Source organism: Mobula hypostoma, chromosome 11, assembly GCF_963921235.1.
Source record: "Mobula hypostoma chromosome 11, sMobHyp1.1, whole genome shotgun sequence".
Lineage (NCBI taxonomy): Eukaryota > Metazoa > Chordata > Chondrichthyes > Myliobatiformes > Myliobatidae > Mobula > Mobula hypostoma.
Genome location: NC_086107.1, coordinates 3,032,944 through 3,046,784, shown reverse-complemented (window position 1 = coordinate 3,046,784; position 13,841 = coordinate 3,032,944). Strand labels below are relative to the sequence as shown.

At 44.8% G+C, this 13,841-nt stretch overlaps 1 protein-coding gene across 2 annotated transcripts in view; it reads right to left on the bottom strand.

The window, feature by feature from the left end:
* Positions 1-3,058: 3,058 nt before the first annotated feature.
* The window catches only part of LOC134353555 (F-actin-monooxygenase MICAL2-like), a 277,154-nt gene continuing 266,371 nt past the window's right edge, over positions 3,059-13,841 (bottom strand). Inside the window, exon 39 of one of the 2 annotated variants that reach the window (XM_063061580.1) lies at positions 3,059-7,782. In XM_063061580.1, the coding sequence (XP_062917650.1) occupies positions 7,598-7,782 (185 nt within the window). In that variant the 3' untranslated portion in view covers positions 3,059-7,597. The remainder of the gene's footprint in view (positions 7,783-13,841) is intronic. The other variant, XM_063061581.1, reaches the window with a different exon arrangement.

Below are 13,841 nucleotides of genomic sequence, written 5' to 3'. Positions count from 1 at the left end.
GCCCTTAAATGGAAAATTCAACAAAAAAGCAGTGGGTATGGGCCAGTCCATCATACCTACACGGAATGTTGTTACAGGAAAGCAGTATCCATCATCAGGGATCCTCATGCTCTCTTCTCGCTGCTGCCATCAGGAAGAAGGTACAGGAGCCTCAGGACCCACAGCACTAGGTTTAGAAACAGTTATTACCCCCAACCCAGCCAGTACCTGCATACAAAGCTCCCACAGTCAACATCTTCTGGATGGACCGTGAAATCATATATTTCACTCCTTTTATGTCTTTTACATTTGGTTTTCATCTTGAATGTGATCCTGGAACTGTTAGAGCCTGTGAATTACAGTGTGGAGATAGTTTGGGTGTTCCAGCACTCTGCAGTCTCTAGAGAATTCTGGGAGGCAAAAGCAGTGTGCGCAAACATCATGGCAAGAAGGCTGCGGGACAGGGCGTGAGCTGATGTTCGACTCCATTCCACTGGTTAAAGCTTCCATTGCTCACCAATTAAAGCAACAAGGGAGATTGAAACATCGAGGCGAATGCGGAAGGTGAGCGCCGGCTGACTGCCTTTTGATCATTGGTGGGATCGCTCTGCTACAGAGAGGGGAGACTGCCTTTTGATCACCGGTGAGATCTCTCTGCTACGGAGAGGGGAGACTGCCTTTTGATCACCGGTGAGATCTCTCTGCTACGGAGAGGGGAGACTGCCTTTTGATCACCGGTGAGATCTCTCTGCTACGGAGAGGGGAGACTGCCTTTTGATCACCGGTGAGATCTCTCTGCTACGGAGAGGGGAGACTGCCTTTTGATCACCGGTGAGATCTCTCTGCTACGGAGAGGGGAGACTGCCTTTTGATCACCGGTGAGATCTCTCTGCTACGGAGAGGGGAGACTGCCTTTTGATCATTGGTGGGATCGCTCTGCTACGGAGAGGGGAGACTGCCTTTTGATCACCGGTGAGATCTCTCTGCTACGGAGAGGGGAGACTGCCTTTTGATCATTGGTGAGATCTCTCTGCTACGGAGAGGGGAGACTGCCTTTTGATCACCGGTGAGATCTCTCTGCTACGGAGAGGGGAGACTGCCTTTTGATCACCGGTGAGATCTCTCTGCTACGGAGAGGGGAGACTGCCTTTTGATCACCGGTGAGATCTCTCTGCTACGGAGAGGGGAGACTGCCTTTTGATCACCGGTGAGATCTCTCTGCTACGGAGAGGGGAGACTGCCTTTTGATCACCGGTGAGATCTCTCTGCTACGGAGAGGGGAGACTGCCTTTTGATCACCGGTGAGATCTCTCTGCTACGGAGAGGGGAGACTGCCTTTTGATCACCGGTGAGATCTCTCTGTTACGGAGAGGGGAGACTGCCTTTTGATCACCGGTGAGATCTCTCTGCTACGGAGAGGGGAGACTGCCTTTTGATCACCGGTGAGATCTCTCTGCTACGGAGAGGGGAGACTGCCTTTTGATCACCGGTGAGATCTCTCTGCTACGGAGAGGGGAGACTGCCTTTTGATCACCGGTGAGATCTCTCTGCTACGGAGAGGGGAGACTGCCTTTTGATCACCGGTGAGATCTCTCTGCTACGGAGAGGGGAGACTGCCTTTTGATCACCGGTGAGATCTCTCTGCTACGGAGAGGGGAGACTGCCTTTTGATCACCGGTGAGATCTCTCTGCTACGGAGAGGGGAGACTGCCTTTTGATCACCGGTGAGATCTCTCTGCTACGGAGAGGGGAGACTGCCTTTTGATCACCGGTGAGATCTCTCTGCTACGGAGAGGGGAGACTGCCTTTTGATCACCGGTGAGATCTCTCTGCTACGGAGAGGGGAGACTGCCTTTTGATGACTGGTGGGATCCCTCTGCTATAGAGAGGGGAGAGATGGCCTTTGAATCGCTGGTGGGATCGCTTTGCTACGGAGAGGGAAAGGCCTGCTGGTGTGTCCAGATTTTCTGTGTTTTGGATATAGTCTTGCACTATGGACTTTTTTTTTCAGTCTTAGAGTTTTTTAAATTCTGTGTTTTCTGCCTGATCTTTTTCTATTTGTGTGTGCGGTGGAAGAGGGATTTGGGGTTGATGATTGTGCTGCCGTTCTTTTCTTTCTTGGTTCTGCTGCTATCTGGAGAAGAAGAATTTCAGAGTTGTTTATACTTTGATAATAATAAAAACCTTCTGAAACTTTGAACCACGAGGCTCTTGAACCAGAGTGGATAATTCACTTGCACTATCATTTTCAAAGCAACATACTCAAAATGCTGGAGGAAGTCAGCAGGTCAAGCAGTGTTAATGGAAATGAACAAATAGTCTACAATTTGGGCTGAAGGCCTTCTCAGTACTGGAAAGGAAGGGTGAAAATGCCAAGATAAAAAGGTGAGGGTGAGGAAGGAGGCTAGCTGGAAGGTGATAGGTGAGGCCAGGTGGGTGGGAAAGGTAAAAGGGCTGGAGAGGAAGGAATCTGATAGGAGAGGAGAATGGACCATGAGAGAAAGGGAAAGAGGAGAGGACCCAGGGAGAGGTGGTAGGCAGGTGAGGAGAAGAGGTAAGAGGCCATTGTGGGGAATAGAGGAAGACTCTTTTCCACAAGTTCTCAATACTTATTGCTTATTTATATATTATTTCTTTCTTTTTCTACTTGCAGTTTGTCATCTTTTGCACACAGGTTATTTGCTCTGTTGGGATGGTCTTTCATGAATTCTCTTGTGGATCCTGGATTTATTGAGTATGCCCACAAGAAAATCAATCTCGGGGTTGTATATGGTGACATATGTACTTTGATAATAAACTTACTTTGAACTTTGAGCTGATTTATAGTTTTTTTAAAAATTACTATGTATTGCAATGTACTGCTGCTGTAAAACAACAAATGTCATGATGTTACTGGCCCTGTCTGGCACCTTTCTTGTAATTGAAAACAAAGTCCTGGTACATATCAAAGGAATGGGGGGGAAGGTCCTGGTAGATATTAAAGGAGTGGGGGGGAAGGTCCTGGTAGATATCAAAGGAATGGGGGGGGGGGGAAGGAACCAGATGCAGTAAAGGGAGTTCAGCAAGTAGAACCCTGGTGAGGTAAAGAGGATACTGGAGCCACTTGGATGCCTATACATCAGAATTTCCAAATATTCAGGTTAAAGATGATCAGAATTTCGCCGGAAATAAGTGAATCAATTACTTTATTATGTTCACAGACAGTCATAGAGCATTACAGTACTACAGCATCCTTTGTTATTCTACCTGATCCCATCACCCTTCACCCGGAATACAGTCCAGCATACCCCTCCCATCCATGTACTTATCCAAACTTTGCTTAAATGTGAAATCGACCTCACATCCACCACTTGTGCTGCCAGCTTTTTCATCCTCTGGATGAAAAAGTTCCCCCTCAGGTTCCCTTAAACATTTCACCTCTCACCCTTAACCTATGACCTCTAGTTCTATTCTTAACCAATCTCAGCGGAAAAAGCCTGCCCTATCTAAAATTTGTTTTTTCAGTGTATCTGACAATAATAAACCAATTTACCAAATTAAATGTGGCAAAATTCAGCAGCCTGTCCTCCACCATCAATTCTCTGAATGATCCACAGATCATGAACTCCAAATTTTGTATTATTTATTTATTTTTGCAAGTTAGAGTAATTTTATGTATTGCACTGTACTGCTGCCATAAAACAACACATTTCACAACATTTAAGTCTGTGATAATAAATCTGATTCAGATTCGGACTCACCTGACAGCAGCTTCAATGAATTCTCAGAACTCAGCTCATCAAAAGATTCATCACATCCCTCCTTTAGTGGAACTTGTTTTCCCTTCTCGTAATCGCAGAAGCCTTATTCATTACAGATTACCACACACTAATCACATGTGGCTTAGCTACTAAACCCGGCAGAACTGTTTCTACTGACTGGAGAAGGGGCAAAGGTGGATTACTGGCTCCTTAAAACCAGTCACTTCAGGCAGATGGGACTCATCAGCTGCGGTTGGCAGCTCATCTTGAAGAAGAAAATCTCTGAACTCAAATCTCCGCTGCCTTGCTTCTGTACCCACTCATCAGGAAGGCTTTGGGAGCAAGGGTAAAAAGACCCTGATAAGAGTTGTATACAGACCCCGAGACAGTAGTAAGGATATGGTCTACAAATTACAAAGGGAGATAGAAAATGTATGCCAAAAGGACAATGTTACAATAGTCCTGGGGATTTTGATATGCAGGAGGAGGAATTTCTAATATGATCAAATTCACCCTGAAATCTGAGAAGGAGAAGCTAAAGACAAACGTGACAATATTACGGTGGAGTAAAGGGAATTACAGAGGCATGAGAGAGGAGTTGGCCAGAATTGATTAGAAAAGAACACTGGCAGGAATTATGGCAGAGCAGCAATGGCTGGAGTTTCTGGAAAGAATTCAGAAAGCACAGGATATATACATCCCAAAGAGGAAGAAGTATTCTAAAGGAAAAGATGAGACAGCCATGGCTAACAAGAGAAGTTAAAACCAACATAAAAACCAAAGAGTGGGCATATAATAGAGCAAAAATTAATGGAAGTTAGAGGATTGGGAAGCTTTTAAAAACCACCAGAAGGCAACAAAAAAAAAACCATTAAGAAGGTAAAAATGGAATACGAAAGTAAGCTAGCCAATAATATTAAAGAGGATACCAAAAGTTCTTCAGATACATGAAGTGTAAAAGAGAGGTGAGTGTGGATATCAGACTTCTGGAAAATGATGCTGGAAAGGTAGTAATGGGGGAAGGTGAAATGCGGAAGAATGAATAAGTATTTTACATCAGTCTTCACTGTGGAAGACACTAGCATTGTGGTGGAAGATCCAGGGGTTGGGGGCATGAAGTGTGTGAAGTTACCATAACTAGAGAGAAGGATCTTGGGAACTGAAAGGTCTGACGGTAGAGATGTCACCTGGACCAGATGGTGCACTCCAGCGTTCTGAAAGAGGTGGCTGAAGAGATTGTGGAGGCATTAGAAATTATTTTTCAACAATCACTAGATTCTGGAATGGTTCTGGAAGACTGAAACATTGCAAGGGTCACTCCACTCTTCAAGAATGGAGAGAGGCAGAAGAGAGGAAACTATAGACCAATTAATCTGACCTCAGTGGTTGGGAAAATCTTGGAGTCGGTTATTAAGGATGAGGTCTCAGGGTACTTGGAGGCACATGATAAAATAGGCCATAGTCAGTATGGTTTCCTCAAAGGAAAACCTTGCCTGATAAATCTGATGGAATTGTTTGAAGAAATAATAAGCAGGCTAGACAAAGGAGAATTGTTTGAGGTTGTGTATTTGGATTTTCAGAAGATCTTCCACAAGCTGCCACACATGAGGCTGCTTAACAAGCTATGAGCCCATGGTATTACAAGAAAGATTCTAGCATGGATAAAGCAGTGGCTGATTGGCTGCAGGCAAAGAGTGGGAATAAAGGGGGCCTTTTCTGGCTGGCTGCTGGTGACTACTGGTGTTCCACAGGGGTCTGTGTTGGGACCATGAGAACATAAGAAATAGGAGCAGGAGTCGGCCACCCGACCAGTCGAGCCTGCTCAGCCATTCAATAAGATCTTGGCTGATCTGGCCATGGACTCATCTCTACCTACCTGCCTTTTCCCCATAACCCTTAATTCCCCTGCTACGCGGAAACCTATCCAACATTGTCTTAGATATATTTACCGAGATAGCCTCCACTGCTTCATTGGGCAGAGAATTCCACAGATTCACCACCCTCTGGGAAAAGCAGCTCCTCCTGTGGAAGGGTAGGGTTCAATTGACACACATAACAGGCTGGAGGAACTTAGGAGGTCAGGCTGTGGGAAGGAATACACAGTCAACATTTCAGGCTGAGGCCTTTCATCAGGCTCAGGGTAAGACTGCTCTTAAAGCATGTTAAAAGTCTACAAAATGTTGTGGGCCAAAGGGTCTTTACTGTGCTGTACTGTTCTGTGTTCTAAATGACACCCCCCCCCCCACTTGTAAGGAAAGAGTTAAATTTGATTCTCCTTGGTACATTACTGTGCAAAGTCTTAGGAACATATATATCACTCGGGAGCCCAAGACCTTTGCACAGTACTGAAGTAATTTTATGTATTGCACCATACTGCTGCCACAAAAAAAACAAATTTTATGAGATATGTGAGTGATGATAAACCTGATTCTGATATGGGTATGTATTATGAACTGACTTGTGGTAAACCATATATATATATGTTGTAACTGGGTTACCTGTCTGGACAGGCCCCTCTGCTGACTGCCCCTGTGGCTCCTCCCACAGGCCCCTGAATAAAGGTGATTGGGCCATGGCTCCTCCTGTCAGTCCAGGGGCAGACACTCAGCATGCTGGAGGTCACATTTTACTGCTAATAAAAGCCTTTCAGTATTTACTCTACTTCCAGTCTTTTGAAGTTATTGATGGTGCATCATGACTGAGAGTGGGAAGGGGGCAGGGAGAGGGCAATCATGGTTGGGAAAAGGGGAAGGGAGAGGGGAGGGAGCAGGAAGCACCAGAGAGACATTCTGTAATGATCAATAAACCCATTGTTTGGAATCAAACGACCTTGACTTGTGTCTCCGGGTTGGGGGTGTCTGCACCTGCACCACCCCACCCCTATCACTCCTTCTCTGCCACCTGTCCCACACCCCTCCCACGGCACTCCACCCTCACCATTCCCGACATCCTTTGCTCCTGCCTGATTTACAAACTCACTCTCTGCTCTACATCGACAAATACAGTCCTGGGCAAAAGTCTCAGGCACCCTAGCTATATATATGTGCACAGTACTGCACATTCTAAAATGTGTAAGACAAAATGGTGTTAGTCTGGGACGTGGGAATGTTTTGAGAAAGTACCAGTGCACAGCCATGTTTTGAGAATTTGGTCAAAGCAGCAGCTTTGAGAGTAGATAATTGGGAAGAACATGTTTGTCTGGAAACATAATCAGAATAAAAGGTCATGCAAGATACAAAAAGGGACGGTTTCTTCATGCAAGTGGAAATTCTCCCTTAAGCTTGTGTCACAACTCAAGAACTGAAGAGAGGGGTGGAAGAGAGGGAGGAGAAGGGAGAGGGAGAGGAGGGAAATATGTACTCCCCATGACTGTCTGTACGGAGTTTGTATGTGCTCCCTGCGACTGTGTGGGTTTCCTCTGGGTGCTCTGGTTTCCTCCCACAGTCCAAAGATGTACGGGTTAGTGTTAGTAAGTTGTGGGCATACTATGATGGCACCGGAAGTGTGGTGACAGTTGTGGGCTGCCCCCAGCAATCCTCCCTGATTGGATTTGACAGAAACAACACACGTCACTGGATGTTTTGATGTACTTGTGACAAATAAAGATGATCTTTATTTTAAAGATTGCTCCAGTGTATTCCTCCCTGATTTGTTTTGATGTTTCAATGCACATGTGACAGATAAATCTCATCTTTACAAACTCTTAAATGTGCAGCATAGCCTGCTTTGTTTACGGGTACCCCTTACTGCTGGTCCAGGAAAGAACGAGGAATGAATATGAACGAATTTTCAGACACCCCTTATCAACATGCTGGTGCTGCTGGAAGCCCCAGGCGGGTGCGATCTGTCCACGAACCCTCAGTCGGGACGGCTCTGACTCAGGACCAGTTGAACCTGTAACCTTTGGCTAACATCCAGCTCTCCAAATCCTGGTTCTCCTCCTCCTCCTGCTGCTGTTGCTCTCGCAGCAGTGCCACTAACTTGTCTCTCTGTTCCATCACCTCCAATATTTCACTTCTCATCTGCTCTTCCTCGACCATTTCTTCCTCTGTTTTCTGGTGCTCTGTTTGGGGAAATGATAACAGGGTGAATAAACTTCTCAGACCAGGAAAGAATGCAGACAATAACTTCAATACTCCTGTCATACTGGTTTGGTGTGGTGGACCTAGGATAGACCGAGGAGTAGGTTATGTTCCCACTCTCCGAAGCTCTGATGGACATAACCAGAAGACCCAGGAACACTGCTGGGTTCATCGTATCACAGGGCATAGGAGAAAACCCAAACGGCCGAAAGGCCTAATTCTGCTCCTGTGTCTCATGGACTGATGGTACCACAGTTTCTGTGTCTGTGAGAAGTTCAGATTCTTGGTCAGTTGGTAACATGATAACTGGAGGTCACAAACACATGGGATCTGTTACATTCTGATCCACACTGATACAAATGTACAATATCGGTTTCACTCTGGTCCACACTGATACAAATGTACATTATCGGTTTCACTCTGGTCCACACTGATACAAATGTACAGGATCTGTTACACTCTGATTCACACTGATACAAATGTACAATATCTGTTACATTCTGATCCACACTGATACAAATGTACCGGCTCTGTTACACTGATAAAACCATAAGACCATGAGACAATAAAGTCATTGGAGCAGAAGTAGGCCATCTGGCCCATCAAGTCTGCTCCACCATTCAATTATAGCTGATCCCTTTTTTCTCTCCTCCTCAACCCCAGTTCCCGGCCTTCTCCCCATAACGTTTGATGCCGTGTCCAATCAAGAAGCTATGAATCTCTGCCTCAAATACACCCAACGACCTGGCCTCCACAGATGCATGTGGCAACAAATACCGCAAATTCACCACCCTTTGGCTAAAGAAATTTCTCTGCATCTCTGTTTTGAAAGGGCACTCCTCTATCCTGAGGCTGTGCCCTCTTGTCCTAGACTGTCCCACCATGGGAAACATCCTTTCCACATCTACTCTGTCTAGGCCTTTCAACATTCGAAAGGTTTCAGTGAGATCCCTCCTCATCCTTCTGAATTCCAGCGAGTACAGATCCAGAGCCATCAAACGTTCCTCATATGATAACCCTTTCATTCCTGGAATCATCCGTGTGAACCTCCTCTGGACCCTCTCCAATGCCAGCACATCTTTTCTAAGATGAGGCACCCAGAATTGTTCACAATACTGAAGGTGAGGCCTCACCAGTGCCTTATAAAGCCTCAGCATCACATCCTTGCTCTTGTATTCTTGACCTCTTGAAATGAATGCTAACCTGGCATTTGCCTTCCTCACCACCAACTCAACCTGCATGTTAGCCTTTGGAGTGTTCTGCACAAGGACTCCCAAGTCCCTCTGCATCTCAGATTTTTGGATTTTCTCCCCTTTTAGCACATTCATTTCTACTACCAAAGTGTATTACCATGCATTTTCCAACATTGTATTTCATTTGCCACTTTCTTGCCCACTCTCTGAATCTATCTAAGTCCTTCTGCATCCTACCTGTTTCCTCAACACTACCTGCCCCTCCACCAATCTTCATATCATCTGCAAACTTGGTAACAAAGCCATCTATTCCATCATTTAAATCATTCATATACAGCCGGCTGGTGGCGCAGTGACATCAGATTCGACTCCGGAGTGAAGGTTCCCGAGTTCGAATCCAGTCGGGCCGCTCCCGGGCACACTTTCCATCCGTGCTGGGTTGAGTGTCGAGCTCACAACTCGGCCTTGTAAAAAAATGAAACTTCGCTGTGAGAAGGACGTGGGGGATCACTCACAGAATCTTTCCTCCAAGACAACCACTTGAAAAAGTGGTCGCCAAGGCTCTGGCAGAGTATGGCACACAAAAAAAATACAGCATAAAAAGAAGTGGTCCCAGCACCGACCCCTGCGGAACACCACTACTCACTGGCAGCCAACCAGAAAAAGATCCTTTTACCCCCACTCGCTGCCTCCTACCAATTGGCTAATGCTCTAACCATGCTAGTAACTTTCCTGTAATACCATGGGCTCTTAACTTGGTAAGCAGCCTCATGTGTGGCACCTTGACAAAGCCCTTCTGAAAGTCCAGATATACAACATCCACTGCATCCTCTTTATCTATCCTACTTGTAATCTTCTCAAAGAATTTCAACAGGTCGTCAGGCAGGATTTTCCCTGAAGGAAACCACACTGGCTTTGTCCTATCTTGTCCTGTGTCACCAAGTACTCCATTACTTCATCCTTAACAATTGACTCTAACATCTTCCCAGCCACTGAGGTCAGGCTAACTGGTCTATAGTTTCCTTTCTGCTGACTTCCCCCTTTCTTAAAGAGTGGAGTGACATTTGCAATTTTCCAGTCCTCTGGCACCATGCCGGAGTCCAATGATTTTTGAAAGATAGCTTCTAATGCCACCACAATCTCTAATGTGATCTGCACCCTAGGGTTCTCTTTCAGAACCCTAGGGTGCCGCTCATCTGGTCCAGGTGACTTATGTACCTTTAGGTCTTTAGCTTTTTGAGCACCTTCTCTTTTGTAATAGTAACTGCACCCACTTCTCTTCCTTCACACACTACAACATTAGGCATATTGTTAGTGTCTTCCACAGTGATGACTGATGCAAAATACTCATGTAGTTCATCAGCCATCTCCTTGTCCCCCGTTATAATTTCTCCTGCCTCACTTTCTAGCGGTCCTATGTCCACTCTCATTTCTCTTTTACTTTTAACATAGTTGAAAAACTTTTACTATCCACTTTGATGTTATTTGCTAGCTTGCTTTCATATTTCATCTTTTCCCTTCTAATGATTTTTTTAGTTGCTCTCTGCAGGTTTTAAAAAACTTTTCAAGCCTCTATCTTCCCATTAATTTTTGCTTTGCTGTATGCCCTTTCTTTTGCTCTTACAATGGCTTTGACTTCCCATGTCAGCCATGGTTGTACTATTTTACCCTTTGAGTATTTCTTCATTTTTTTTGCATACATGTGTCCTGTACCTTCCTCATTTTTCCCAGAAACACACACCATTGTTGCTTTGCTGACATCCCTGCCAGCAGCCACTTCCAATTTACTTTGGCCAACTCCTCTCTTATACCACTGTAATTTCCCTTACTCCACTGAAATACTGCTACGTCAGACTTTACTTTCTCCCTCTCAAGTTAAACTTAATCATATTGTGATCACTGGTTCCTATGGGTTCTTTTACCTTAAGTTCCTTAATTGCCTCTGGTTCTTTACATAGCACCCAATCCAGTATAGCTGATCCCCTAGTAGGCTCAAAGACAAACTGCTCTAAAAAGCTATCTTAGTCATTCAACAGACTCATTCTCTTGTGATCCATTACCAACCTGATTTTCGCAATCAACCTCTACATTAAAATCTCCCATGACTACCATAACATTGCTCTTTTGACTCGCCTTTTCTATTTCCTGCTGTAATCTGTGGTCCACCTCCCAGCCACTGTTGGGAGGCCTATATATAGATGCCATCAAAGTCCTTTTACCCTTGCAGTTTCTTAACTCAACCCACAAGGTTTCAACATCTTCCAATCCTATGTCACATCCTTCTGATGATTTGATGCCATTTTTCACCAGTAGAGCCACACCGCCCCCTCTGCCTATGTTCCTATCCCTCCGATAAAACGTGTAACCTTGGACATTCAGATTCCAGCTACAACCATCCTTCAGCCACGATTCAGTGATGGCCACAACATCATCCCTGGCAGCCTGTAATATTGCAACAAGATAGATAGATGAAGTCAGGCAGGTGTGCGACTGGGAGAGGAGGTTTTGCTCGGAACCTGCTTCCCTTATTCCTCTTTGGTGGGAGAGGTGAGTGATTTTGGGAGGTGCCTGTGGTGTATGGTCTACACAGAGTACACTGGATGTGGGGAGGGGGAAGGGGAGTGCTCAGGGCAACAGTGAGTCAACTACCATCACCTGATTGTACGGTCTTACCTGGTGCCCGATTATCTCTGGAGAGTACACAGGTGGCTAACAGCCAATTATTTAATTAAATGCTGGCAGGAAAAGCCAACAGCTCGTTGCTGATAATTACAGCGGTGATTTAATTAAGAACTGCCATGAGATTCCTTGCTCGGAGGAGCGACGAGCGACTGCTGAGTTGGCTCGACTGGAAGCTGGCTGTGTTTTGCTTGATGCGTGAATGTGGTTTGGAACCTGTTGAGGGAAAGAGAGTGGGGAAGGAACGGAAATTGCTGGGAGGGGGTCGTGTGGGTCCGGTAATGGCGGACAAGATAAGAGGTGGGGTTGAGGGAAAGAAAGTGGAGAAGGAGAGGGATAGAGACTTGGGACCAGAGGTAGGCAGCTGGGGAGAGGTGGATTATTGTGAAGGGAGAAATAAAGGGAATGAGGAGGTAGTGAGGGGTTGGATGAATAAAAACCAAGACAAAGGGAATAAAAGAATAAGAAATGATAGTGGAGAAACCTCTGAAAGTGAGGAAGATGAACAAGCTCAGAGAGGAGGTGTTGTCATAATTAGGTTTAATGAGAAGGCTCAGGGACATATGAAGAAAATTAACCCGTTTGTGCTAACAACAACTCTGACAAATAAGATAGGGGAAATAGTATTTGCAAAAGTCCCTAATGATGGCAACTTATTGGTAAGATGTGCGAATGAGGAACAACTTGAGAAAGCACTCAAGCTAAAAGAGATAGGAAAATGCAAGGTGGAATACACTGGGAAGGCGGGAGCACAAAACAGTGGTTGTAAAGGAGTGATCACGGGGATACCAATGAGTATAAATATGGAGAAGATAAAGAGGAATATCAAAGGAGGAAAAGTAATGAATGTTCAAAGACTGAAAACAACAAAGGAGGGAGTGAAAAAGGAAAGTGAATCAGTATTGATTGAATTTGAAGAAGAAAGAGTGCCAAGGAAGGTGTTCCTGGGTTTCGTGAGTTACCCAGTAAGAGTGTATGTGTCAAAGCCATTGAGGTGCTATAATTGCCAAAGGTTTGGACACATAGCTGAAAACTGTAAAAGGCAGAGGAGATGTGCTAGATGTGGGGGTGATCATGAATATGGAAAGTGCAGAACAGGAGTTCAACCAAAATGCTGCAATTGTGGAGGAGCTCATAATGTGGCATATAGTGGGTGTGAGGTTGTCAGACGGGAGACTAAAATTCAAGAAATAAGAGTGAAAAGAAAGATCACTTATGCAGAAGCTGTAAGAATGTCAAGAGAACAGAATAATGCTCCTAATGAACAGGGAGCAATAGGGATACGAGAGATGCAACAAAGAACAAATGACAGGATTTATGTAGACAAAAAGGCTCTAGTAACATTCGTTGCAGGAGTGATTAATAGTACGGCTGAGGTAAAGTCAAAAAGTGACAAAATTCAGCTGGTGGTAAAAGCAGCAGTAAACCATTTAGGGTTAGTAGGACTGACATGGGAGGAAGTGAGGGAGAACCTCAGTAATCAGTCAAGCCAGGAAGTGTCATGTGTTGGTTAATACTAATTATGGTGATTCTTTTACAATGGAATGCAAGGAGCTTACTGGCCAATAGCCAGGAATTCAAGCACTTTATTAAAGAAATGGTTGTAAAACTGGATGTAGTGTGTATTCAGGAAACTTGGTTGAAACCAACTTTAGACTTTGTGGTATATGGGTATACAATGATAAGGAAAGATAGAAATCTAGGGGGAGGAGGGGGTTGTGCTATGTTAATCAAGCAAGGTATACCATATAGGGTACTGGAAAAAGGAGATGATCAGGAATACATAGTGGTGGAAGTGTGGGCGAGAGGGGAGGGAGTGGTTATAATTAACTACTACAATCCATGTAAAAGGTTGGATTTGGACAGCCTATTAAAGATACAAGGACAAAACAGACATAAAGTAGTGTGGTGTGCAGATTTCAATGCTCATAGCACAATATGGAGGGATCAGATTACAGATCCAAATGGAAAGGTAATTGAAGATTTGATGGAAGAAAGGGATTTGGTGTGTATGAATGATGGTAGCGGCACAAGGATAGATATAACAACAGGAACTGAGTCAGTGTTAGATATTACGTTAGTGACTAATACCTTGGCTGGCGTTAGTAACGGGAGTTTGGACTGCTTCAACAGTAGGCAGTGATCGCTACCCAGTTTTGTGTTCAGTG